This window comes from Alexandromys fortis, unplaced genomic scaffold (assembly GCF_014885135.2).
Source record: "Alexandromys fortis isolate MF-2015 unplaced genomic scaffold, M_Fortis_MF-2015_v1.1 scaffold_50, whole genome shotgun sequence".
In the NCBI taxonomy this organism is placed as follows: Eukaryota; Metazoa; Chordata; class Mammalia; order Rodentia; family Cricetidae; genus Alexandromys; species Alexandromys fortis.
Window position 1 is genome coordinate 3235514 of NW_026067932.1, and position 27924 is coordinate 3263437.

The following is a 27924-nucleotide window of genomic DNA, read 5'->3' on the forward strand; positions in this document are numbered from 1 at the left end:
TTTTTTAAAGACTCTAATAAAACTAAAAATGATACACAAAGATTATATTTCTTTTAAGTTCCTTTAGGATCTTCTACTTGTCAATCAAGCCCCCCACCCCCAGTGGACTTGAGTTCAAACATGTTTTATTTTACACTTTTTTCCCCCCAGTTTTTCAAGATCGGGTTTCTCTGTAGCTTTGGAGCCTGTCCTGGAACTCACTCTGTAGACCAGGCTGGCCCCAAACTCATAGAGATCCACCTGCCTCGGCCTCCCGAGTGCTGGGATTAAAGGCGTGTGCCACCACTGCCTGACTTATCTCACATTTCTTAAATTAGCTTCTACAACAGGATCTAATACTTAATTTTTTAAGAAAAAAAAAAAACATATTTACCAAACAATCTCAAAATACATGCTGCACAAGACTACTCAAAATTGTTTCATTTATCTGCACACAGAGAGACTTTGACATTTCATTTGTGTTGATTTTCTTTTCAACAAAGGAAATTAGTCATAACGCTTGGAAAAAATATTACATGGAACTGAGTAAAAAAAAGCGGGGGGAGGCAGGGTGCCTTCCTTCCTCTTCCTCTTCCTAGGTAAAAAGGGACTTCTCTAACTCTGATATGATATGCAGAGTCAAGGCTTTATAACATTGCCTTACCAAACTCAATCCCTAGGCATAAGCTTATCATAAGAAAGGCAACAAAGTTTCAAAACAATACGAATTCCCAAAGCAGGCAATTTTCAGTTAGCTGTTCAATACACACATTATTAGCCCGAGGTTTGGTTCTTGTGGTTTTGGCAGTGCTGACACAGTATATTACATTAACTTCTCCATCCATCAAGTCAAACCTTAAGGGAAAGGATGACTGCCTGAGGACTTGCTGCAGACTCCCTTCTCATTCAATAAAAACTGACACACTGTCATGTTGACTTCATTTCTGTCGCGCTTAAAACGTCCTAGCGCTGGGATTTCTTAATCAAGAATATGAGTTTTTACAGGACAAAATGGGTTCTGGAGATCAGCTACGAAAATGTTCTTAATGTTACTGAACTGTACACTTGGAAATAGTTAAGACAGAGGGGCACAGTGGTGCTTGCCTGAAGTCCTGCTGCTTGCTTCTTAGGAAGCTGAGACAGGAGGATTGTTATGAGTTTGAGGCTAGCTTGGGCTATACAAAAAGTTCCTGTTCCAAAAAAAACCTACAGATGTTAAGATGGTCTATTTTACCACAATTAAAAAGGAATGCAGGCCAGCCTGATGGCTCGCCAGATAAAGGTACTTGCCACACAAACCTGGAGATTTGAGTCCAATTCCCAGAACACACATAAAGGTGGAAGGAAAACTATCTCCATGAAGCTGTTCTCCAGTCTTCATATGCACACTGTGGCCTCCCCAACACACCCAAACACACCACACACAATAACAATAATTTTTCAAAGAATTATTTTTTAAAAAGAGACATTTTAGCCAGGTGGTAGTGGTGTGCACAACTTTATTCCTTGAGTTCAAGGCCAGCCTGATCTACAGAACAAGTTCCAGGATAGCCAGGGTTACAGAGAAATCCTGTCTCAAAAAACCAAAATAAACAAATAAGTTAGAAAGGAAAGAAGGATGGGAGGGAGGGAGAAGAGAAAATGAGAGATTTCATCTAATTAATCTTTTACTTTCTGATCATAGAGTCTAGTCAGAAGGTCTGCGGTCATTTTGCTTTTCATTGAGAACATTTTATTACTAGTTATTTTGTTGTTATTATCTTGCCCCGTATCCCCAAGCTGACTTCAAACTCCCCATCCCCCAGCTCAGCCTCCCTAAAGCGTTTTATTACTCTCTGGTACCAATTTTAGCCCGCCTTCCATTCTATTGCCCTGCCCTCCCTACATCACAATCTCTAGTACCAATTCCAGTCCTTCCTTTGAGTCTGCTTCCAAGAGACAAATTCCTCTTCTGGATGTCACAGCAAGCAAGTTAAGTGCATACGAGCCAAGGCTGACTCCCAGGAAACACGGCACAGCGTTATGTTCTAAAGCCTGCAACGCACGCACACTCAATAACTAACTGTGAACTTGGGCTTCCTATTGTTTGTTACCTGTGCATTCGAGTGGAAGAAGTCACCAATATAACTCGGAGTCCAGCTAATTCACGGCCTTATTCTCTGGGTTCTCAGTGCTGACAGGGGGCGCTGAGAATAGACAGCTGCCACATACACACCATTCCATTTAATCGGTCTTCAGTGACAGAAAATTTCTTTATTTTTAACTTCAACATCCAATTTAACATCAAACGGTATTCTGGAGGCTAAAGAGATGGCTCAGTGGTTTAGAGTACAGTACATTCTGTTCTTTTTTAAAAAAAAAATTTTATAATTTATTCAACTTTATTTTATGTACATTGGTGTGATGGTGTCAGATCCTCTGGAACGGGAGTTACAGACAGTTGTTAGCTGTCATATGAGTGCTGGGAATTGAACCTGGATCCTCTGGAAGAGCAGTTAGTGCTCTTAACCACTGAACCATCTTTCCAGCATTCTGTGCTTATAGAAGACCTGAGTTCAGTTCCCAGCACCTATGCGACCAGGGTAGAGATCAGGGGATAGACAGTTGGGAAGGGTTGGTTCTACAACTGCCTGTAACTCCAGTTCTAGGGGAATTCAACAACCTCTCCTGAACTCTGCTGGCATCTGTGTTCACACATACACAAACCTCTACCCACCACACACACACACACACACACACACACACACACATTTTTAAAATAAATCTTTTTCAAAGTGATGTTTTGAAAAGGGAGCAGGATGAACTTCAATAGGATTATTGTGTAATTCCTTAATGACTAATAGGGGGAAGTGTTTGCCAAGTCCCTGGTACAGCGATATACAAAAACCTTTCCTTACTGTTCTTCTTTATTTTTAGGTTTTGGAGATAGGCTTTGGAATGTAGCCCTGGATAGCCCTGAACTGCAGTCTTCCTGGTTCGCCCTCTCTAGTACTGGGATTACAGGGATGCAATGCCATGTCAGCTCCATTAATTTATTTTAAACTATATCTCATTTGTGGGAGGGGGTAGCTATGAATTCCATAACACGCGTGTTAGATGACAACTTGAAAGACTGATTCTCTCATTTCATCCTGTGGGTCCCAGGGATCAAACTCAGGTCATCAGCCTTGACAGCAAGAGCCTAACCCACTGAGCCATCTCACCGGCCCGCACTGTTTTTCATGGCTCTATTCTGAAAGAAACATGGCTTAAAACAACACTGACAAGACACTATGTTGTGACCTGCTCCGGTGTCAAACCTTGAAATCAGTACACAATGTTTGGGAACGAATCCTGCACCTCTGGATCTTGACACTGTATTAACAATCAGACCCCAATGCTTCTTGGGAGCAAGGCAGCAAATCTTTTATTTACACAGCTGTTTGGCTCCAAGGAAATCTAAGGTAGAAAAGTCAAGCCCCGGTACCATTTTACTGTTATAAACAGAGTCGTCATCTGTTACACACAGGTGGCCTTGGCTCTTCCACCCGCCCCAAAGCAAAGAGGCACAGGCATTAATGAAATAGTAAAGTGGATATACACACAATGAGAGATGATGGATAGATAGGTGATACTTATAATTATCCCCTTTTTTCATATACTACTTAGAATACTTCCAAAATCTCTTCTATGGGTTCACTCTTCAACAGCTGCAGGAAAAACAAAACAAGCTCAGGTTCTTCAGGGCACAAACCACTCCACTGCTGTACAACAGCTCCTAATTTTTTTTTTGTGGGCTTTTTTTGTTTGTTTGTTCAGAGACAGGGTTTCTCTGTAGCTTTGGAGCCTATCCTGGAACTAGCTCTTGTAGACCAGGCTGGCCTCGAACTCACAGAGGTCCACCTGCCTTTGCCTCCCGAGTGCTGGGCCTAAAGGCGTGAGCCACCACTGCCCGGCCACAGCCCCTAATTTTAAATGAGGCCATCCTTCCCAAAGACACCGGAATAGACAAAAAAAAAAAAAAAAAAAAAAAAAAACCCTCTCTACTCCAAGTGTAACTTTCCGCAAAGTTTTAATAAACTTCATTGTTCTGACCCACATACATGTGACTTGTGAGGGCAATGTATATGTAACTTTATCAAAAAGGGTGGGGGCAAAAAAAAAAACCTCACTCCTCCTCAACCTCCCATAGACATAAGAAAAAGTTATAATAAATGTCATCAGACGGGTGAGCAAAAAAGTAGTTAATGCTTCTCAGCAGCCCATGCTTCAAAAAAAAAAAAATCAACTAACTCAGCTAGACACAGGAAGTGTCTCTTTAAAAGACCACAAAAATGCTGTGGATTTCCTTAATTGTAAAGTTGATAAGTATAAAAATAGCTTGCCTTATTCTAGCGTAATTCGAAATGAAACAATCATAAACTTCCAGACAGAGCCCTGGAAATTTTAATTAATTTTCCAATTTTTATCTTAATTTAATTGTACGAGTTCAGTAATTTACCAAAGTTAAGTGAAGGTGAGGCGCAGAAAGTTAGGCTGAAAACAATCCACTGTCTAAGAGGAACGCCTCTTAAAAAGAGAGAGAAAGAGAGAGAGAGAGAGAGAGAGAGAGAGAGAGAGACCTTTGTAAATGACTAATAGTGCCCGACGATCACGTGAATGAATACACATAACATCAAAGAGAAGAGATCTACGTTTTCTACCGTGAACACTTCAGCCCCTTGCTTTCTTACTGCTACTAGTTTCTTGCTTGTTTAATGTGCTCTGATTATGCCTGGCAGTGTGACTCTTCCACGGCTTTAGAAATACAAATCAGAACATTTGGTGCGCTCTTTGACAGTTTCAAGTTGCAGGAATTTTAAACAAACGCCAAAGAAAGCAAGGAAAATTTAATCTGATACTGAAGTGCTTATTCTAGACGTAACTGAAGTGAAGCCTTGAACTCTTTTACTACAGAATTTCTCATCGAAGTTTCTTCAAATGCGAATGAAGATGTTTTAAAAAAAATATTCCATACCTTATTAAATTCTGGTTTAAATAATAATAATAATAAGCTATAGTCTTATAAAGGGACCATAACGTCACCCGGGCACTTAAATTTGGAAAAATAAAAAATTGCCCCTTAAGAATGTTTCTCAATACAATGACCAGAAATGCGTAAATTCACACAAAGGTAAGCAGAGGCTTTGTCATTTGGGTGAGTGGAAAGGAGGCAGACAGAAAATGAGGCTTTGTTTACACTGTCGATGTACAACTAAGGGGGGGGTGTTAAGAAAAAGTGAAGATGAGAAAAAAAGGGGGGTTGAGTTTTTCGTTTGTGGGGGGGGGGTTAATTGGTTGGTTGGGGAGGGCTTGTATTTTTGTCTTTTTTGCCATCTAATCGTACACTTTACTCTCCAGGTTTAATAGGACTCAAGACATCAGGGTGCGACCAGCTCTGTTTAAACCTCCCTACTAATTTAGCGAAGAGTGCCAATCGATAACGACCAGGCTGGAAAGCAACTCAGACTAGTAGTGCAATTAGTTCAACTCGCTGGAAAACTGTCCTATTTAGAATAACTGAGTCCTCCGCGTCCGACTCCAAGCTTCCCGCACCGCGCACAGGCGACGTCGCCAGAGCACGGGAGCAAGCGCCGAGTTGCCGTCGCTTTACCTGGGCTCACGGGGGTGGGTGGGATCCCGGGGGACCCCGCACCCGGGGACCGGGAGAACGACACCGGGGACAGCGGGAGCCCGCAGCAACTTTCCCGGCAGCCCGGCCACTTACCCGCGACCGAAGTCATGACTGCCCCGCGCCGCTCACGCCCTCAGTCCATGGCTCCTGTTCAGTCCACACTTCCCAGAGTTGGAGCAGGAGAGAGAAAACAACCCCGCAGCGCCCACATTCCGTCCCGCACCCCAGATCGAATTGTCTGAGCGCCTCACAAAGGACAGACGCCGGATCCCGCGACCCTCCGGCGTCCCCCGGGCGCCGCACAGCCCAGCGACAGGACGGCGAGCACGAGCGCCGCTCCGCCGCGCGGCCAGGGACGACCGCCGGGCGCGCGCACGAGCGGAGCCGGCCTCGCCGGCGCGCGCCCCTGCACAGCTCCTGAGGAAAATCCGCGCTCCAGGCGCCCCCTGGTCGTCCCGGGGTGTAAAAGGCAGACAAAAGCCGTAGCTCTCTCCAATAGGAGCTCCGCAGCGCCCGCCCGCTCCCGCCTCTCCAGCCTACGCGCTCACCCTCTGCTCCAATCAGCAGAGAGAAAGGGGGCGGGCGCCGCGAAGCATGCCGGGAGTTGTAGTTTCCAGCCCCCCCTCCCCCGAGGTGGGCAGGAGCCGAAGCCTGGGTGCTGCTTGCCCTCCCTTCCTTCATTTCCCATCGTGCTGAGGCGGGTGGTATGGCGGAGAAGGATGACACCGGAGTTTGACGAAGAGGTGGTTTTTGAGGTGAGGAGGAAATGGCTGGGAGTGCGGACCGTCTTTGTCTAAGGAGGACTGAAGGGAAAGCAAGAAGGCAGAGCGATTCCGAGGGGAAGGATCGGGTGACGCGCGCCTGCGGGCCTGGGGCACCAATCCCTCGTTGGTTCTGGGCCTACTGGCTGCAGCCGCCTTGACAGGTGTAGCCCGCGGGATCCTGTCGTGGCTGGTCTCTGCCCCAGGCTCAACCGGAATCCCCAGACCTGGTGCGGTTGACCAGCCCTTGGGGCGGGAGTCCTGCTCTTTCCTTACCCGAGGGCTGCACCGCCCCGATCTGCGCCTCTCTGGGGCGGGGCCGAAACGTGCCGGGTGCTCTCTGTACTACTGAACCTCCTCCCTTTAAGCCTTGATTTTTTTGCGGGTCTGAAACCAGAAGTGCCTCCGGTTATCACCAGCACGATCCTCATCGAGGCGTGGCCTTTGGAATGCAAGCAGCAGGTGCCAGTTCTCTGCTATCTGGGTTGGAGATCCGTTGTGTTTGAGAGACCTGTGGCCACTGGTGAGGGTTCTGGCATCTCAGCACCTAGGTTCCATTCTTTTGTCCTTGCTGTTGCGCTAGGTGTAGCCGGGTCTGAATGGGAGCTCTGGTCTGGATGTGAATGCTTTTGTGTAGGACTATTTTAGGATGTCTCTGCCATCTTGGATTAAAATAAATAAATAAGTCTAGTGCTTTCAATGCCGTTTTCCCATCAGACAGGTCAAAACCCACACCCTAGAATGTAAATGTATGTGCTGAATATGCATGCCGTCCTCGGCCAACTAGATTTTAGGAAATTAAGACAATGGGAGAGTGAGGTCCAGTACAGAGCGTGAAATGTTGACATATGTGCTAATTGTCATTTGGAAGGTTCATTTGGAAACCGTGGTCTGTTCTTAGCACTTAAAAAAAAAAACACCCTATACTCAACAAATCATACCCCAGATAAATCTTCAACTATGAATGAATTAGAAAGATGGATGGGAGAAAATGTACTACAGGAAAAAGATTTTGAGTATGCCAAGGATCGGGGTGGGGTGACAGCATTTATAATGTGCAGTTTTAGGGCCCCGAGTGTGGACGGTTGCCGTGTAAAATGGCAATGTGATTACGATATCTAAGAGGGAAATAGGACTATTTTGCTATAGTGAAGGGTCTATCTATGGGAGTTCGAGAGAACAAAAGCGTACACTCTGGAAATCAGAGACCAAGTCATGAAAAACTGACTTGGACTGTCGTTTCTAATATAAAATTGAGGGGATGGCTGCAGAGTGGATGTGGGGAGGTAAAAGGGAGACAAAAGTAGGTGGCTGAATTATTTTTTACTCTACTTTCTTTGATTTCTGGACATAATTTTTAAAAAAGCAATACATCGTATTGGGCTAAGCATGAGTTCCCTTGGTAGAGCGCTTGCCTTGAACTCACAACAGCACTACTTGAAGCTGATAGGGTGGGGTACACATTCCTGTAATTCCAACACTCAAAGGTGGCTGCAGGAGCTTCACAGAAACTTCAAAGTTAGCAGCTACTCAGTGAGTTAGAGACTAGCCTGGGTTATGAGAGAGCCTGTCTTGAAACAAAACATTTTGTTATAAAAGATAAAGCAAAAAAAAAAGTTCTTTGAAGTCTTTTTTTCTAGTTGAATACATAACTATTTGTGTGATTATTTTTTTAATTTTTTAACATTTAGCATATCACAGAGTTTTGAATATATTTTTACTAAAATTTAAATTTGTCATTAATCTTGCCCCCCCCAAACACATACACACTTTTTTTGTGGGGGCGGGAGAGGGAAAGGGTCTTATAATTCAAGCTGATCTTGAACTTCCCACTCTCTCATCTCAGCCTCCTAAGTGCCTGGGATTATAGGTGCGTCCCATGTGCCCCACAACGATAACATTATATTGCTGAGATTTATGTTTATAGATCTATCGGCAATTTAAAAGTGTATTCATTTATTTCTGATTTTAGTGCCAGGGATTGAACCGAGTGCCTGTCCACGCTTAATAAACATGCTGCACTCTCAGCCTAGCTTCTTAAAAGTTGGTGTACATGAATTCTTCTTTGGTTTTGTTTTCCCAGCAGCGCGTTCCTTTTACGTTTTAATATTTTATGTGCATGGGTATTTTGCCCACCTGTATGTCTCTGCACCAAATGTATTCTTGGTGCTCCTGGAGACCAGAATAGGGTGTGAGATCCCCTACAAGAGTTACAGACAGATGTGAGCCGCCATGTGGGTGCGGGGAATTGATCCCAGGTCTTCTAGAAGAACAGTCGGTGCTCTTAACCGCTGATCAATCTCTCCACCCCTTCGTGGATTCTTTATCTATTCCTTCGCCACTATCCTATTTGAAGACTTACTTTGCCAGATTTCTGCTTAACTTTTTTGATAGTCTTCATACACACAAGATAATATACATAAGGAATGTCCGCGTACTGAGAGTGTACAAATGACGGGTGTTGAAATAATATGCTCGTTGTCATACACACAAGATAGTATACATAAGGAATATCCATGTACTGAGAGTGTATAAGTTGATGAACGCTCAAATAAAAAGTGGAGCATCAGGACACCAGTGCCTCCTTTCTGCTGTTTTTGAGTCCCTAGTTCTCACCCCACAATGACAGCTCTTCACAACTGTAATAACCTCCGTCAGTTTCGTCTGCTCTTTTGGATTGCTATGAAGTTTCATTTACATTCTGTTTATGTGTCTTTTTTTTTCTCCCTCCGGCTTTGTGAGATTCATTTATATGATTGCCTAGGGATTTTATTGTGACACAATATTTCATGTGACTATGGCTCTTTTAGGGCATACTGAAGTAGTGCCTACTTTGAAATTACTGTAGTGTTCTTAAGAAACTTCCAGTGTGTGTTTTTGTTAAGCGTGTTTCTGTTGGGTATATACTTAGAAGTGGAAATGCTGGATTATAGGAAACACATATATCTTACATAGATATTGTGTAATATAAATACATATATGGCTTACATAGATATTGTCACACATCATTCCATAGCAGTTATCCAAACTCCTGTCAGCAGTGTGTAAGAGGTCTCGTCACAGTACGTCCTTACCAGCGCTCTTTTGGTCTTCGTATCAGTCTGGTAGATGTGTAGTAGTGTCTCTGTGTGGTTTGCACTTCTGTATCTCTGATATGGAACTTAAGATGCTTAATGCTAGTTTAATGGCCAGTGTGAGTTTCCCATTGGTTCTCGCTTACTAGTAATGAAACTATATACATATATATAGACTACAAGTCCTTAATTGTATATCTACCCCACACCCCTTAGGCTGTATGTGACTTCTACCCATTTTATGAAATAAAATTTTATCCCATTTCTGTGTTGGTATATGTGCACACATGGAGGTCAGAAGACAGGAGCTGATTCTCTGCTTCAGAACAGACTCAGGCCCTCAGACTTGGCAGCAAGTACCTTTGCCCACTGAGCCATCTCATTGGCAGTCTCTGCATTCTTAATAGTTTCTCTCAAAGAACAGAATCGCCTAAATTCATTAAGATCCACTTAATAGGTTTTTTTTTCTTTTATGGTTAATGCCCCAAAAAAATCCCTGCCTACCCTAAAAATCACAAATATGTTTTCTCTAAAAGCTTTATCTGACCCTTTGCAATTGATCTACCATTATTTTTCCATACAGTTATTTGGTTGGCCTGGTAAAATCCCTTCCTGCCTTAAAATGTGTTGTCTTTATTATAAATCAAAGGGCCATTTTATTTTATTGAGACAGACCTTATCATGTAGTAGCCCTAGCTGGCCTGGCACTCACTATGTAGACCAGTCCGGGTCAGACCCCCAGAGATGGTGTCTTTGCATCCGTAAATGCAGGTGAATGCAGGTGAATCCACATCCGGCATCTCTCCACTCTTTTCAAATTTTATTCAACAACTTGTGATCCCCCTGCATCAGCCTCCGAGGTGGATTGCAGTCATGTGCTATACACCGCTGGGCAAGCTTTTGCTTTTTTCCCCTTGTGCCATGAGATTCTTCTTTTATGCCTCTGGCCGTTCTTGACTCACTGTTCCATATGACTTTGAAAATGATGAGCCTGTGGATTTCAGTTCTTAGCAAACCCAGTGAGATTTTGTTTGAGATTACGTTAAATCTGTAGATTGTTTTTGGGAAATGTGACATTTTTATAATATTGAGTCTTCTAATCCAAAACACGTAATTGCCTACCTTTTGTTTTTGTTGCTTCATATTGAACCAAGAACTTTGTACATGTTAAGCATATTCTCTGCCATCCAGCTGTGCCCTCAGCTTCTTTAAAAGAGTAAGGAAGCCTCCTATCTCTTTCTGTGTTCTAATACTGATTTTAAAAATGGAGAATTATCTCTTCCTTGAAACTAGAGCAAAATTAGCCTGTAAAGATAGCCATTTCCTCAGAAGGAGAGTGGATGTAATCTGTCAGTCTGATTCTAGTTATAATTTTATATTTTAATTTTTTTTCTTTGAGAGATAATCTAAAAGAAAGGTGGATTCTGCAGCAGGAATTCCTATTTCAGCTACGTACTAGCTGATGTGACTTTGAGCAAATTACTACCAAAGCTTTAAGTTTCTCCATGGGGCATGGAAATAGTGAAATCGACTGCAAAGAGCCGTGGTGAATCGTAAATGGCCAACTCCAGTTGCTTAGGCCAGGGCCTTCTACATTATAAGCATCCAGGAGGTATTATTGAAATCTTCTAGCAAACTCTCCTATATTTTGATCAATACTTTTCTTCCCCTTCGTTATTTTGAGGCAGGGTTTCCATTTGTAGCCCAGGTTGGTCTTGAACTGGTGGTATTCATCCTGCCAAGACTGCAAGTGTGCACAACCACACCCAGCTACCTGTTTTGAGAGAGGGTCTCTCTGTGAAGCCCTGGCTGGCTTGGAAGTTGCTAAGTTGCCCAGGCTGGCTTCAAACACACAGAGTCTGTCTCTGCCTCCCTCCTAAGTGCTACAGTTAAAGACCGACACCACCATAACCAGCCAGCTTTTCTTTTTAGGAGTAATTCCTTCATTTTTAGTCTCATTTAGGAGACTGAATTAATTAGAACTTATTATATGCAATAACTATTTCTGTCTTTTTATGTTTCATAGATTAGAGTTTCAGTTTATCAGATAGACCAAAGAATTAGATATTGGTTTTGTTTGATCAGCTTAATATAGTTTGTAATTTTCAATTTTTTTAAAAATTGCATAGTTTATGGAAAGCTTTATGTATTTTATGCCTTTGTGTTTGTCTTCTTTTTTCTCCCTAGTTAAAACCTTGAATTTTGAAAATAACTGACGATATTATAAATTTTCCTATGAGTACTTGCTTTGGCTGTATTTCATGAAGTATGAGGTGTACTTTGCCTCACAATTTTATAACTACCATCTTGATTTCTTCTTTAACTCATGACTTAAATTAGTATTTGGTAAGGGATTTGTGTCACCCGCACTCCCTCAGCATCTACATCCTGCACGACTCAGCTAGTGTACTGACTGTATGGACCCTGTCACCCACTACCTAAAGCCACAACTCTCACAGGGCTTTTCTTCTCTTTTAACTTGAACTTCAACAGGATTCCAGACACACTTCTTTCCCTTAACTTTTGGATTTACTGAAGGTCATAACTCCCTATCAAACAAAACCAATAACCAGTTTTTTGAGCAGTATGTCTGAAAGCTGAAACTCTAAGCTATAGACTATAAAAATAAAGGGCACAAATTAACATTATACTATAATTATATAAATGTAATAACATAATATAACATTAACAAGCTCCAATCAGTGTAGGTGGACAGTCCTGTCAGCTGCTTCCATGGCACTGTTGCTTCTTCAGGCTCTCAACTGCAGTAAGAGGACACAGTGATCTGGACTCGGGGACAGTAATCAGGAGTAATAAATGCTCACTGATCATCAGAAAATCTGCAGCAATCAATGGACCGTCACACAGAAATCGAAAATAGCAGAAAGATCAAACCTCACAGAAGATTTATCCCCTTATTAGTTCATATGTTATAGGCCCATAGTGTCTGGAGTCTGTAGAATTCTATAGATTATTTAAGAAAATAAACCCCAGCATCCATATAACAATTAACTAGCTATAACTCTAATTATGGGAAATTCAGTGCTGTCTTCTGGCCTCCAAGGGAATTGCATGCATGTGATATACAGAAATACATGCAAGCAAAATAGCCATACATATAGAATAGGAATAAATAATTCTTTAAAAAAGAAAAAAAGAAATCTAATGGACCAGTGGTTAGGCTTTTGCCTCCTCCAAACTTATTACAAATATTTGATTTTGGATTAATTGGGGGTTTTCCAATTACATTGTCACCTCTTGGATACCATAAAAATGTCAGCTAAGATTTTTTTTTTTGCAAAGTCAGTATGCAAATATCAAACTATAGACTGCATTGCTGGTCCGGAGCACATTATAACACCAGGCACAATGAGCTCTACACCCATACATGCCTGAATAGGTAGCCAGTGAGTCGAAAGCCTTTTCCCAGAACACCACAAAGAATGATCAGTGTCGACTCAGCCACAAGTGGCCATAGGTCTGTTCTACAGTATGTTCAACTTTAAGAATAGTTGCAGAGTCTGTGAGGAAAAACAAATCCAGAGCCTCAAACTATATCTGTGGGATTCCTCACACCCCAAACACTACCAGGAGGTTCCTCAACAAGGACTCAGTAGGCCTGGCTCACCCAGGCTGTGCACTTGTGAGGCACAAAGTTTCCTCGCCAGCTGTGATTTGACTCTCACCCAGCCAGTGCATATATTCAGGCTTTGCTGATTGGCCCTGGTTCTAGATATTTAATACTGTACCAGTGTGAAACAAAGTCACCAGAAAAGCAAAGCTACACACACGCTAAACATTCTACAGGGCCAGCGGACGGATTGTAGAGCCAGAGTCTCACAGGCTGGGAGCCAAATTTATCTGGGGCTGTCTTTGGCCCTCCAAATAACTATTTATTGCCCACCTCTGTGTGTGACATAACAGCTTCGTGATTATTAAATAAATCTATTTGGAATGTTTAAACAGACCCTTACCTTCCACCAGCCCAAAGGCTAAGAATGTCAGGTAGTATCTGAGGCCAGTAGCGAGATCAGGATCAAGAGCCGTGATTTAGAATACCCGCTATTCCGTACTATAAGAACTTTACGAAACTGTTACCATGTGGGACCATAGTGTCTGGGGTACCCGGGAACTGTGCTCTCCTGCCACAGTCATTGGTATTTGGTTCTACAATAAATTTCCTCTTTTGTGTGTATTTCTGTGTATGTATGTGTATGTATGTATGTATGTGTGTGTGTGTAAGCACTTATGTGCATTGGTGCAGATGTGTACTTGTGGACATCAGAGGACAGATGGGTTAAAGGTTCTTATCTTCCACCTTGTTTGAGACAATAGTATCTTGTTTAGTACTATGGATGCCAGCTAGTTAGCCCATTAGCTTCAGGAAAGTCAGGTCTTCCTCCCATCTCTCCGTCTCTTAAATTGCAGACATGAGCAACTATGCCTGGTTTATATGAGTCTCAGGATTTGAACCAGTGTCCTTGGGCTTGGGTGGGATCGCTTTACCCACTGAGCCATCTCCCCAGCCCCAGATAAATGATCTATTATCCCTTTGAAATAACAGCTATTTTGCATCTCTATCAGCCATAAACCCTAGTTCAGAAAACAGAAACCTATCTATCACCCAAAAGCAGAATGGAATTTGATGTTAGATGTCGGTGGTTAGCTTATTGTTAAAGAGGACGGATTAGGCTCTGTCAGTGTTGCTGTCTTCATAAAGCTAGGACTACCTGGACATAAAGCAGAAGAGCCCAGCATGGTGATAGAGCCTGCAATGCCCAGCTCTAGGGACTCTGAGGTAGGAGGGTTGCAAGTTTGAGACCAGCCTGAACCTGGTAAATGAAACCCTGTCTCAGAAAACGCCCAGAGAGGGAGAGAATGTGGACTGCTTTCCCTCCGCCTTCCAGATCTCTGTCAGGTACACCCAGCTTGGACAATTCCGATCTCTACCCACAAGTTTAGCTACTAGGTTGGTCAGTGTCAAGTGTAGCTTACCTGTGTCTATAATACAAGAGATACACTGGAATGTGAGAGGTGCAGAGGAGACTCAATAAACCAGACTATACATCTGCCCGAGGCCTAGCCTCTCCTTCCCTGAGAAAGTTCACCATAGTTCTTTATGTGTTTGGGGTAGCACTGTGCACACTAACGATTTTTCATTGTCAGAGGTCTAGCTCATACACATCACAGACTTTATCAGAGAGGCTCATACCACATTAAAATAAAAAAGGGTTACTTTTGGAGAATAGCCCAAAGATATCCCTTCTTTTTTAACTCTTAAGGTATCTTTTTAAGATTTTGGCTTTATTATTTGTAATTATGTGTATATGTGTGGTGTGGGCTTGTATGTGGGGACAGAGGCATTGAGTCCCCCGGGAGCTGGAGGCGCAGGTAGTTGTGAGCCACCTAATGGCTCCTTTAGCGGAACAATGTGAACTGTTAACCCATGCCACCTCTCCACCCTCTTCTCAGGGTGTCTGTCCTGAATTTCATGAATTACTTCCTAAATTATTAATTAGTTTTACTGTGCTTTCAGTCATCCCAGAGCTCAGCTTTGAGTCTTCATAGTCTGAATGGTGGTATAGAAGAGACACTGAGGTCAGGCATGGTGGCGCATGCCTTTAATTCCAGCTCTTGGGAGGCAGAGCCAGGCGGATCTCTATGAGTTTGAGGCCAGCCTGATATACAGAGTGAGTTCTAAGACAGCCAGGGATACACAGAGAAACAACAGAACAGAGAGAGAGAGAGAGAGAGAGAGAGAGAGAGAGAGAGAGAGAGAGAAGAGAAGAGAAGAGAAGAGAAGAGAAGAGAAGAGAAGAGAAGAGAAGAGGAGAGAAGAGAAGAGAAGAGAAGAGAAGAGAAGAGAAGAGAAGAGAAGAGAAGAGAAGAGAAGAGAAGAGAAGAGAAGAGAAGAGAAGAGAAGAGAAGAGAAAAGAGAAGAGAAATCTCAGGACTGTCCTTGCCCTAGCACCTGAGCACCATCAGTCCATCTGGCTAGATTCCTGTGCACCTCCACAGTAGTTAATACCTTACAGTGGAGCCTGATGGTTCCTTCTCTATGATTTCTTTTTGTCTGGGGGTTGGGGCAGGGTCTCACTGTGTAGTCCTGGCTGACCTTGTAGACCAGACTGGCCTTAAACTCACAAAGATCCGCCTCCCTCTGCCTAGGCATGAGCCACCATGCCCAGCCTTAAGGTTATTTATTTTAATCAGAACCTTCTACCAGTCATTCTACCAGTAAGGTCAGAGAATGCGGGGGCTCTCTCTGCCTACCCTAAGGACACTCAGTGACTAAACAGCAGCAGACCCTCATTTAGAAGATACTGCGGTAGAGTACTTGCTTAGCATATAGACCCTACATTCAGCCCTCAGTAACAGAAAAAAAAAGGAAAAAATATTTAGAAAGTGATGGGCAGGGAGCACATCTGACAGGAGTAGATGCGCAATAAATACTGAAATGCCAAGATGGTTGTTACTGCGTCAATAAGATATTTTGAGAGATAGCATTCTCTACTCACCTTAGAAATGCGTTAAAGAAACCAGGCAGTGGTATTGCATGTCTTTAACCCAGCACTTGAGAGGCAGACACAGGTGGATCTCTGTGAGTTTGAGAATTTGAGGCCAGCCTGGTCTACAGAGAGGGTTTCAGCACAGCCAGAGGAAAACAGAGAAACCCTGTCTCAAAAAAAAAAAAAAAAAAAAAAAAAAAAAAAAAGAAGAAGAAGAAGAAGGAGGAGGAGGAAAGAAAGAAATGCACTGAAGTTCTGATTTTAATCTTTCTTAATTTCTCAATTTTTTCTTTTGAGACAGGATTTTACTACATAACTTAAGCTGGCCTTCTTGACCTCACTGTATAACCCAGGCTGGCCTTGTACTTGAGATCCTTCCCTCTCTGTCCCCCAAATCCCGGGTTCACGGGGGGGTGTACCACAATACCTGGCTCATATTTTTTACATAACTCAGTTGCAGAAAGTTTGAATGATTGCGTTCACTGTTAAACATTGCTACTCCTGCACAGGAAAGCACTTGACAAGAAGACCTTTATATCCAAAAGACCAGTTTTAGCGCAGGTTTTCCTTAAGCTTGTGATGCTCTGGCCTCAGCCTCCCGGGAGCTCGGATTCCTGGTCTGCTCCATTGTGCTCAGCTTGAGGAACCTTTTGTGTTTCCATCTCATTTTGGCTCTTGGTAACCCAGTTCTCTAGTTGACCCTTTACTATCCAAGGCTTTTAAAGGTGTTCTTTGAATTTCTTCTTCCCTTTTTCCTTTACTCTTGACTGAAGAGGTCATTTTTCATCTTTGGATGTTTTTCCCACCTCCATCTTTTACACTTCACGTAGACTGTAAAAGGTTAGCCCTTTGTTGGCAGTGCATTCAACTGTGCCCTTTTTGCCCAAGGCTGCACTCAGCTAAATCCATGGAGATGGAGGAAATGACGCTCGCAAACATCTCGCACTGGAAATGGTTGGATGTCATTTGAAAATCCCTCTCTTACTCGAGTACATCTTCCTTCATCGTGTTTTTAAAAGCTATTATCCTTCTTTACGGAATAAGAGGCATTGTGCAGAGTGTTGTTGTGAAATCTTTCCCGCTTGCATTATTGATTTGACTAATGGCTAATGGAAAGAAGGGCATGGGCATGGGTGGCATTTGCTATTTTGTTGATAGAGTTTGGTGTCTGGAATAATTACACACAACCAATGTTTCCTTAAACTGGATCTTTTGTTTCAGTTTATAGAAACAACATAAAGCCCTAAATCCTATTATTAAAAAAACTCTAGTTCCAAATAGTAGCTGAGGCAGCATTGTTGTATAGAAGACGATCATTGGCCTTAAGTCACAACCCAGAGTCATAGAAGGTGCACCACTAAAACTAGCTTATCACCAGGCATATCAAACAGAGCTACAGATTTAATATGAATTATAAAAATTAGTGTTGAAGAGCAAGTCTGTCTTTTGCCGCTGGCTTCTTCTGATTTTTGACTTTATTACATATCCTCTGGTTTCAAATACAGATTTATTGATATATTTTTAAAATTTAGACATTTGAAAGCAGTCATCAGATAGGTAATGTTTTGTGATCCTGTTGCTGCAACCAGCGGCCCCATGATTGTTGCAAAGGAGCTCTCACACTCGGCCACACCCCGGCAATCTTCCGTAATTTGTATTGCATTGTTAACGTGCCGTCTCCTTGTCTGAGGCTGTGATGCATCTAGTGTCTGCTTTTTGGGTTTTGTTTTTACACAGGCTCTTGCTACACTGCCCATGCTGGCCTCAAATTCCTGGTTCAAGAGATCCACCTGCCTCAAGTGCTGAGACTGTAGGCCTGTGACACCACTCCTGTCTTTGCCTACATTACTTTTATGACTGCCTTGGTACTTTATGTACTTAAATTAAAATGTTTTGTTTTTTACAAAGCATTGTTGAAAGACTCTAAGTTAGGAAACTGACTTACATTCATTGGTGGTGAGATTCTGAATGAATCACTTCGTTTCCATTGCTTGTCCCCAGTTACAGTGATGTCATCCTTTATGTCAGGTGACTCTGTAGTAGGGAACATTTCCTACCTCTGCTCTAGTGATCTGAAGCTCTCTGGTGGACAAAGTGAGAGGTTGGGTTTCTGGAAACATCAATTTGGAACTACAAAAAGAGAATCTACTCATGTTCAGTGTGTCTCAGGTTGGGTTGGAACCCCTGACTTAGTGCTGGCTTTCTTTGGTTTTGTGCCAAGTGTCCCCCAAGTTCCCAGCAATAAATATTGCCTTAAGGATTTAGGAGGAAAAGGTCCAAGCTACAAGGAATGTATTAAGTCTTTTGTCTCTGGACTTTCTGAATCTTGCTTCTAGTACCTATTGAAACTCCCTGGTGCTAGACACATCACAGGTTAGCAAACCAAAGTGCCCACTATCTTTAATTTGAAATAAGGTATTTGAAGACATCCTGTATTTAAATGTGCATTACAGTCAGTGTAGCTGATAGAATATAACCGTCTATATCTTATTTGCTGATCCACAAACCTTTAACTTCATATAATTTAAGACTTTTATTGAAAATGGGCTTTCTACTTCCATATATCTTGCTTTGCTGGTTTTTTATTTATGTATTATTTTTAATGAAGGCTATCCTTGAACTATATATATATGTATCCAACTCCTGCCTCCTCCACTCCCAAAGTGCTAAGATTATAGACATGCACCACGCATCTGAGACTTTCTAAGAAAAGGAATAATCATTTTGAGAGAAAGGTTTCTTTTGTATCTGAGAGCCTCGTGGAGGCCCGAGAAGATGACTCATCAGGTCCAGATGTTCCCTGCCAAGCCTGCTGACCTGAGTTTGATTCCACGTGATGGAAGGCAAGAATGGGCTTCCCTATCCACGCCATGGCACTCACATGCCCGCCAGCCACCACCACCCCATAGATAAATAAGCATAACAACCACAAAGAATCTCCTTTGTGTTATTTTTTTACTTCATTTTAATTTAATTTATCATTGGGTGTGTTTGTGTTCAGTTTTCAAACTTAGAGTAGTAGGCAAAGAAAAAAATAAAGTTGTTATAAAAATAAAGTGCATTCAAACTTCATTTTAGTGTTATTAGTAGTGTTCTTCTCATCCAAAATTATGTCAAATATGTTTGACCTGGCCTTTTGATCAACGGACAGTGTAGATAGTTACAAGCTCCTCAGCAAACTTATACCACTTAATTAGCGAGATTTCTAAAAGTTGAAAGCCTGGTAGCACCAAGGCCAGGGAGGACTCAGTCCACCTTTGCTGGTGGTGGACTCAGCACCTCTCAGTTAGGAACAGCTCACTGTTGATCCTTATTTTTAGTTGGTTGAGTCTATACTGCAGAGGTCGGTTCCCCCTTTTTGATGAGTTTGATTTTTTTTTGTTTTTTATTTAGAGAGTATTTTGATTTAGAGAGAACATTTATGCTGTGTACAAGGGCTGAAAATGTCTCCTTCATAAACTTTTGCTCATAGTACCTCATGTAAGATCAGTTGACTGGGACTCATTTCAGTGAAAATTGTTAGAGCCGGCAGGCAGCCAAGGAGATGTGTGAATCTGTGCCCCCCTCCATGTGTAAATAGACTTTCAAATGTGCGCTGGCGTCCTTTGAAGGTAAGCTCCCCCTCCCCATTACCTTCTGCTGGCGCTGAGTAGCAGTTGCCCTAAGGAAATGAAAGCCAGGGCTTTTCAAAGCCCTGCTTCTGATAGAAAAATGCTTAGTAATGACAGACACGCCCTCCAATCCAGTGGCCATTTTGTACTATAGCTCTGGAGACACAAGTGGGAACCCTCGCAGAATCAAGTCTGCATCAGATATGGAGCAGAGGCAGTGAATGTTTCACCGAGGAAACCGGAGCTCCGAAAACTATGCTGTCTGTGAGTAGTTTAGTTGGACGCTGTTTTATGGGACCTTTTAATATTTTTAAATTCTGCCATTAGGTTTTATCTCCTTTTAATATTTTTAGATTCTGCTATTAGGCTTTGTCTCTGTTCATGTTATAGAGCAGTTAAATGCTTCCATTGGGGGCTTTTGAAATAAGTGGTATTTTAGAAGCTGTGCTAAAATATGTAACCTCCAACAAGTATTTATAATTTTAATCTTTCAGCATACTAGCCTATGATACTTCTCAGTCATTTAGGAGTGGGAAGGCAGGGAGGAATTTGAACATTTTAGATTTTACTTTACAATTCTTTACTTGGTTAAAAACAAGCAAATAGATACTGGTTTCTATAGCAACAGAAATTGGTTTTCCATTGAACAGTTTGTTGATTTTGACTTGAGTTTTGATTCTTTAAGGAAAGCCTTCATTTAAAATTTAAAAAGTGGTTGTATAATTTGGTAATGATAGTCTTTCTCCTCAGTTCATGTGTTCAGAAGTTAGCCTGGTGGACATAGGAAGTCATACAAATGAAGGTGTTTAATGTTTTCATCATTAGCAGTCTCGCCCAGACGAGTTCCCATTCTGTATGTGGTGATCATGGTGAGACCTATGGCTTGTCTGCTTTTTAAGAAAGGTCCTTGTCGTGTTGCCTCAGCTGGGGTCAAACCCTGGGTTCAAATGAGTCTCCCACCTCAGCTACTGACTCTGGGAGCCTCAGGCTGTGCTACCTTGCCATGACTTTACTTCTGTGTGACCAGTTACATTCAAAGATTAAAAGGTCTTTTTAGTGTCTTAAAGTGACAAATTGTGATTCACAAACAAATAGGCTTCCATCAAATCAATTTAATAAATAGATTTAAATATTTAAATATTCTCCCATCAAATCAATTTAATTTTCAGAGCCTTTTCTTTAAAAATTTTACTTTGAAGTCGGGGTCTTTTAGAGGTGTTCATGGCATGGTATAAACTTCTAAAACAAATGTGACTGACTAACTTTGTACCACATATGAGTTAATATACATTTGAAAAAAAAAAGTTGGAAGTGTGGTAACAACTTCAGTAATGGAGTAGAACTCCTTCCTGGGCCTGAGAACCAGGATGAGCACGGATTCGGGTAGCTGGGACGTCCACACAGTTCCTTCCTAAACATTGCAGCCGCAGGTCTCTGTGCAGAAGCTGTGCTCCTCACTGCAGCAGTAGTAACAAGTGTGGCGGCTTTCCGGTTGCTCTTGTGTTTAGTGTAGCCTGGCAAGCCTAGGCACTAACATCTGACAGTGGTTAGCGTTTGCCAGGTCCAACAGTGTGGCTTAAATATAGTACTGATACTTTAAATAAAAACATATTTAATAATATCAAATGATTAGTGTGGGCATGGAAAACAGCACAAGATTTTATCTCCTTTTAATATTTTGTTCATTTGCTAAAGTAGCACTTAATAGGATACTGATATCTTCTTTATTAGTAGTCCTTATGCTAAGTACATTTTTTTGAGAAAGTCTTACATTAATATATTATTTTATATACCTACATATATGTGTAGCTCATATAATACAGGGTGATCAATGCTAGACACCTAGTATTAAAAGTACTAGGTCAGTGAATATACAGATTTATATTTTACTACCTATACTTACAGTATATGAAGTAACTGTTCCCCCACCCTTGCCAGTGATATAGATTGCTATATTCCTTTTTTGTTGTTTTTAGATTTATTTATTTGATTTTACATATATGAAACTTTTGCCTATATGTATGTCTATGCTCCATGCATGTTCAGTGCTCATAGAATCAGAAAGTGACTTGTTGGGATTACAGGAGTGGGCCACTACTGAGTTTTACTCTGATTTAAACATTTACTAAATGCTTCTACAAATGTATTCTATAGTCTTTTTCACCCAACAATAGGAGATTGGTTAAGTCATGACACAAGGAATTGAAATCCTCTGAGAACACCTGAAGGAAGTAAATAGAATATCATTCCTAATATAGAAAGACGTCCACAGTGTAGGTGAAGAAAGCCAGGTGCAGAAAAGTGAAGAAAGTACATTTCCATTTTGTATAAACATTTCAAAAGCCATCTACACACACATAAATATATACTACATTTTGAGGAAAGGCTTCCCAAGCTAAAGAATGTTTATTCCCTTCTGGAAAAAAAAAAGGGGGGGGGAGGGGGCTAAGTACTAAGTGTTGGCTAAACAAAGTTATTTCTCATTTTATATCTTTCAGTTAAATTTTTAACTTAAAAATAGCAAAGCATTAAAAAAAATCTGTGAGGATAAGCAAAGAAGCTTGGTTTCCTTTTATAGATAAACTAAGTTTCCTTTTTGTTATGTAGCCACAGAAAGAAGTTGACAGTAGAAAACTACCAGAGTTACTGAAGTAGCTGATGTACAGTGAGTTTTAAGAAACATTTGGCTAGGGGGCTGGAGAGATGGCTCAGAAGTTAAGAGCAATGGCTGCTTGCTGGCTGCTTTTCCAGAGAGATTCTAGAGAGAGGTCCTGAGTTCAATCCTCAGAAACCACATGATGACTCACAACCATCTATAATGAGATCTGGTGCCCTCTTCTGGTGAGTAGACACACATACAGACATAACACTGTATACATAATAAATAAATTTTTTAAAAAGAAACATTTGGCTAGTGTTAAATGAATAAATGGCTGCTGATCTTTCTACAAGGAATGTCGTTAGCAGTCAATCATTAGTATTCCAAGCTAGAACTATAGGATACCGAGGTAAAACTTGGCATTGTAACACCACTGTGGGCTGTTACTTGGCTGTAAGATAGAGCAGACAGAACCATTGACCATTCTGAAGTGACCTCTGGGCTTATAATGTGGCATCTAAACCATGAGTTGTGACTCAAGGGAGCATTGCAAGCCTTTAACAGCAGTAAAAGTTTCTGAATGATTGATAACCAGAAGTTAATTAAAAATCAAGTATGTAATGAATCTAAGGTGTTTCCATCAGTGTTTGCCCAAACTGTATCATGCAACTTCAGCACAGCCTTGTTTCTGGTTTTTGATTTTTCAAAATGAGCTTTCTCTGTGAAACAGCTCTGGCTGTCCTGAAACTTGCTCAGAAAAGGCTGACCTCAAACTCCGAGACTCACCTGCCTCTGCCTCCCTCCCAAGCACTGGGACTTCCGGAAGGTGTGCGCCCCATGCCCAGCTCACATCCTTGTTTCTGAACACTCAGCATGTGCGTTCTGTGCCGCACCTGCCATCGCCCCGCACAGCGCCACACTGGCAGAAATGCCTCCCTTGAGCTCTTTGTTTTTCTATGTTATGAATTACAGTGGTGTTGTTTTTTACAGAGATTTCTGCTCCTATGGAAATGTGGTGGTTTGATTATGGGGGGGACTTTGAGTGTTTTCTTAGTATCATTCCTCAGCATGAAAGTATCAATACATTTTTGGATTGTATTGTTAGAGAGTTTGGTTTTAAAGTTTGTTCAGTTGCTGATTAGAGTTTAAATTTTTAAAATAATGTTAAATGAATTTGACTTGCTGTTAGGACAGAATTATAAAATTTTTCTGAAATGATCTGCACTACGTGCTTCTGCCACTTTGTACTATATGTTTATGTGAAACAGCATTCTCAGTGTTGATGATAGTAAATCAAAATATCCATCAACTCTGAAAAACGTTGAAGATGCTGTATGTGTCCTGCAATATCAAATAGTCATCCATGATTTCATTCTGTATAAGCAAGAATGTCTATCTAACTCATATACATATTTACTTAAAGTTTTATTAAGTGGTAAAATTATGTCTACTAAGAACTTGTTTAAAATAAATTTATGACTTATTATCAGGAAACTATTTATCTCTTTTATATACCTATCTAATACTGTGTAAACGTGGGCAAGTGAGAATGGGATGCAAGTGGGAAAAGGCTTTTGTTTTTCTTTTATTGTTGTTGTTTTGTTTTTTTTGAGATAGGGTTTCTCTGTGTAGCCCTGGCTGTCTTGGAATTCACCCTATAGACCAGGCTGGCCTCCTCGAACTCACAGAGATCTGCTTGCCCCCTGCCTCCAGAGTGCTGGAATTAAAGGTGTGCACTACCGCCAACCTGTAGGAAAAGTTTTGATAAACCGTGACCAGTGAGTACTGTTGTAGAGGATCGGTTCCATGGAGCCTTCTATCCTGCCCATGGATAGCAAGGTCAGCAGATGCTCAGGTCCCTTACGCAAAATGAGATAGTATTTGCATGTACCGTGTTCACATGCTCCAGGGTACTTTATACCTTGTCTAGACACTTAGGTACCGAATATAAGGTGATACCGTATGGTTGTACTGTGTGTTTACCGAGCGATGACAAGCAGAAAACGTCTCGCAATGTAGCAGACAGATGCCAGTTTTGTTTTCCTTTCTACCCATAGTTCTTTAAATCTGCAAGTGTAAAACCCATGGCTCTAAAGAACTGAGTCATTGACACTGATGTGTTTCTCATGTCAGTAGCTAAGGGAAATCACCCAAGAAGGAGCCACTTCTGAAGGAGGCAAGATTTGCTTATATACCTACCTTTCCTAGTTTATACCTGTGACCCAGTCAGTCCGTCACACATTTCTTATCTTGATACGCCAACGGAATCTTCTGATATGGGAATAGCTTTATTAGGAAACCAGAATTCACTTAAATTATATGAAATTCAAGTAGAAATAATCTACTAGTCCTGTAGCTGAGCTAGAATTCTTGCAGGTCTTACCTGTTGAAGTTGAGTGAGGGTATGATACTATTTTATAAAGAAATTCACCTTCTTGCTGCCCATGGTAAGCCTAGCACTCAGAAAACTCAAATAGGGTAACCCTTCAAATTTAAGACCATCTACATGGAGAGACACTGTTCCAGGGTTAGGATTTGCTCCCCGTTTCTGTCCTTGGTAGGTTTTTGGATATGGCGTACCATTAGGTTCATGACGGGAGTCTGCAATATTGATGTCATTCTAACGAGGCAGAAGACCATTGCCAGTTTCGTGGCTCCTCTGCCATATAGCACTTCAGCTGTATCCACCTCCAACCAATCTGCGAGTGGTTTAACGAGAGGGTTGGGCTCTATGGAGACATTGTCGAGTCTGAACATGGGGCACGAGGGTGGGGGACAACATGAAGTGCCCTAAGGATAAGACCTGAATGAGCTATTTTCTTGAACTTTTGTTCAGTTTTTAAAAAATGGAGTTTCTTGTCTGTTTTTATTTTTCTTACAAAAATATGCTTCGGTCACCAAAAAAGAAAAAAAAATTCTTAGCTCAACCCAAAACTCGTGGCTATTTTTCGCTTAGCAAAATTCTTGCTGGTGCTCTGCTGTGTTTGCCAGCTAGGGTTTACAGGAAGAGTGAACCACAGGATTTCCTGAGGAGGAGCGCTCCCACATGCTGGGTCTGAGCTCTCGTATTCCATTTGGCAGCACTGATCCTCTCCAGGACCTCAGAGTTTCCAGTGTTGATGCTTTCTTTCTCCGCATAAAACAACCGAAACATGGGTGATTCTGTTTTGCCTGGACAAAGGGAGAAAGCAGACCATTTGCCCTACCTCCACATTTCCTTCCCAAAGTCACCATCAACATGTGATACTCATCATATGAAAAATAGGGCTTCCCATAGATGCGATTGGTTCTTAGACCTCATGGCCCAAGACCTCCAAATAATAGTGGTTAGGACAGTTGCTGTGGGAACACGACCTCCTCATAAAAGAAAAAAAAATGCATTTTATATTGAATGATAAAGTTTGATGCTGACAATTTCACCCTTTTCATGCTTACGCAGTTTGGCAGTAAGAGTTTATGTTTTATACTGAGGGTAAGCTGTCCTTGTCATGACCGTTGTCTTTGCTGTAGGGATTAGAAAAGACTGCTAAAGTACTTCTTGCTTTTCATTTACCATCTACTTAAAGATTACTTTTCTTTTTATATTTCATTCAGTAGATTGCAAAACATAAGGGGAAAAAAGCGACAGCAGCAAGACAAGGTACAATACATTGAATGCAAAAACAGATCAAACATGCCCTTGTGGGCTGGAGAGACAGCTGTGTGGTCCAATACTGGTTCATCTTCCAGAGAGCCCTGATAAACTCCCAACACAACTGTCTGAAACCCCTCATCTACAGGATCGAAGCCCTCTTCTGGCCTTCATGGGCATTCATACATGTGGTACAGAAACATACATGCAGGGGAAAAAAAAACATACATATAAAAAAAAGAAATAAGCCTTTTAAAAACATTCTACAAGAGCTCTATTACCCAAATTACAGTATTGAGGTTGCCAAATATGTCAATACACTCTTATTAATATTTTTCACTTGGATTTTTTGTTAAATACATTGCTTACATTATTGCTCCTAATGAGTTTATTGTTATTTTTAAATAAAGCAAGTATTTTAATTTTTTCCCTTCTAATTTCTCATGTGATGAATGCCAATAAACAGTATACAGAGAAGACAGTCTTTGGGTTCTTCAGTTTTTAAAGCTAGAAAATTCTTTTGTTTGAGAAGGGAGTCAATTGTCTGTTTGTTTGTTTGGGGCTTTTTTGAAACATGGTCTCATGTAGCCCAGGCCAGCATCAAACTTGCTATGTTGCTAAAACTAGTCAAGAACTCATGATCCTCCAGCCTCTACCTCCCAAGTACTAGGGTTACACAGGCTTGCACCAGTGTTTGGCTTCAAGAGTCTGGACTTTGAGACCCACTGATGAAGAGGTAGTTTCCTGAGAGCTATCAGATAACGTCTAGATTATTTAACAGTTTAAGAAAAAAACAACATATTAGCCCCAAACCTTTTTAAAGAATTAGTGTAGAGCTAGAAAGATGGCTCAGTGGTTAAGAGTCCTTACTTCTCTTGCAGAGGTCTTGGGTTTGATTACCAGCACCCATGTGGTGGCTCACAATTACCTGTAACTTCACTTCCAGTGGATCTGGTGTCCTTTCTGGCCCCTGTAGGCTTCTGTACTCAGGTGGTACATATAAACTTACACAAGCACACACCTATCCACATAAATCTTAAAAATACCTACATTTTAAAAATTAATGTAAATCAGGTGGTGGTAGCACATGCCTTTAATCCCAGCACTCGGGAGGCAGAGGCAGGTGGATATCTGTGAGTTCGAGACCAGCCTGGTCTACAAGAGCTAGTTCCAGGACAAGCACCAAAGCTACAGAGAAACCCTGTTTCGAAAAACAAAAATAAATAAATAAATAAATAAATAAATAAATATTAATGTAAAATGTCATTCCACTAAAAAATTTCTCCTGTGTTCTTAAACCGAGTTTATATGCTCCAAGGTCTGTCTTGGTCAGTTCATCTTGGCAACATTCAGTTAGACCATTTTAATTGTGTGTTGTTGCTTAAATTTTAAATTTTCTTTTGGCTCAAAAGGCATTGAAGCATACAAGTAAAAATAAAGCTGCAATCCAGAATGCAAAGGTAGAGAATAGCGCTTTGGTGTTCACGCAGGGTCTGGGTTTGTGTGTGGGCAAAAGCGGTACAATTTGCACTGCCAATCACAAATAGAAAATTTCAGGAATGAAACATATAATGGAAAACATTAGAAATTACATGTATGGATGTGTCCCTATCTCACCATCCTCCATGCCTCTTCTCAGAAGAGTGCCTAGTCTCATTGGAGGCTATAATTGGTTATGCCAATTCTGTGTAGCCCTTCCTCCACTAGCCACAACCCACAGCGCCTGTATCCAGTGGTTCCTTGGGCCTTAAAACCCTTCCTTGCTCTAATCCTGCCCTAACCCACCATGGCACACGAGCACCCCAGATTCCAACCCTCTGAGGGGGTCACACCATGGCACATGAGCACCCTAGATTTCAATCCTTTGCTATTCCTGAGTAAACTAGAGTGCTTTTGGAGAGTCAGTTTCTGCCCACCTTAGCTTGGCAGCTCTGTTGCTGGCTTTGTGCTGTCTCTAACACTGATTTTCTAACAGATCTTGAAGTTCTTGTTTGTTTTTTAAGATTTGGGTATTTCACTGAATGGTATCAAGGCTTTAAAAAAAGATTTGTTTATTTTGTGTGTCTGAGTGTTTTATATGGATATCTGTTTACCAAGCGCATCCCTG

At 41.5% G+C, this 27924-nt stretch overlaps 2 protein-coding genes across 5 annotated transcripts in view; one reads left to right on the plus strand and one right to left on the minus strand.

Annotated features, from left to right (window-relative positions):
* The window catches only part of Fgd6 (FYVE, RhoGEF and PH domain containing 6), a 112913-nt gene extending 106816 nt beyond the window's left edge, over window positions 1–6097 (minus strand). Inside the window, exon 1 of the mRNA XM_050145625.1 lies at window positions 5726–6097. Coding sequence (XP_050001582.1) covers window positions 5726–5741 — 16 coding nt within the window. The 5' untranslated portion in view covers window positions 5742–6097. The remainder of the gene's footprint in view (window positions 1–5725) is intronic.
* Window positions 6098–6255: 158 nt separating this feature from the next.
* The window catches only part of Vezt (vezatin, adherens junctions transmembrane protein), a 47434-nt gene continuing 25765 nt past the window's right edge, over window positions 6256–27924 (plus strand). For 3 of the 4 annotated variants that reach the window (XM_050145626.1, XM_050145630.1, XM_050145628.1), the window contains exon 1: window positions 6256–6387. In XM_050145626.1, the coding sequence (XP_050001583.1) occupies window positions 6352–6387 (36 nt within the window). In that variant the 5' untranslated portion in view covers window positions 6256–6351. Of the gene's footprint in view, window positions 6388–19732; window positions 19852–27924 lie in introns of those variants that run through there. The other variant, XM_050145629.1, reaches the window with a different exon arrangement.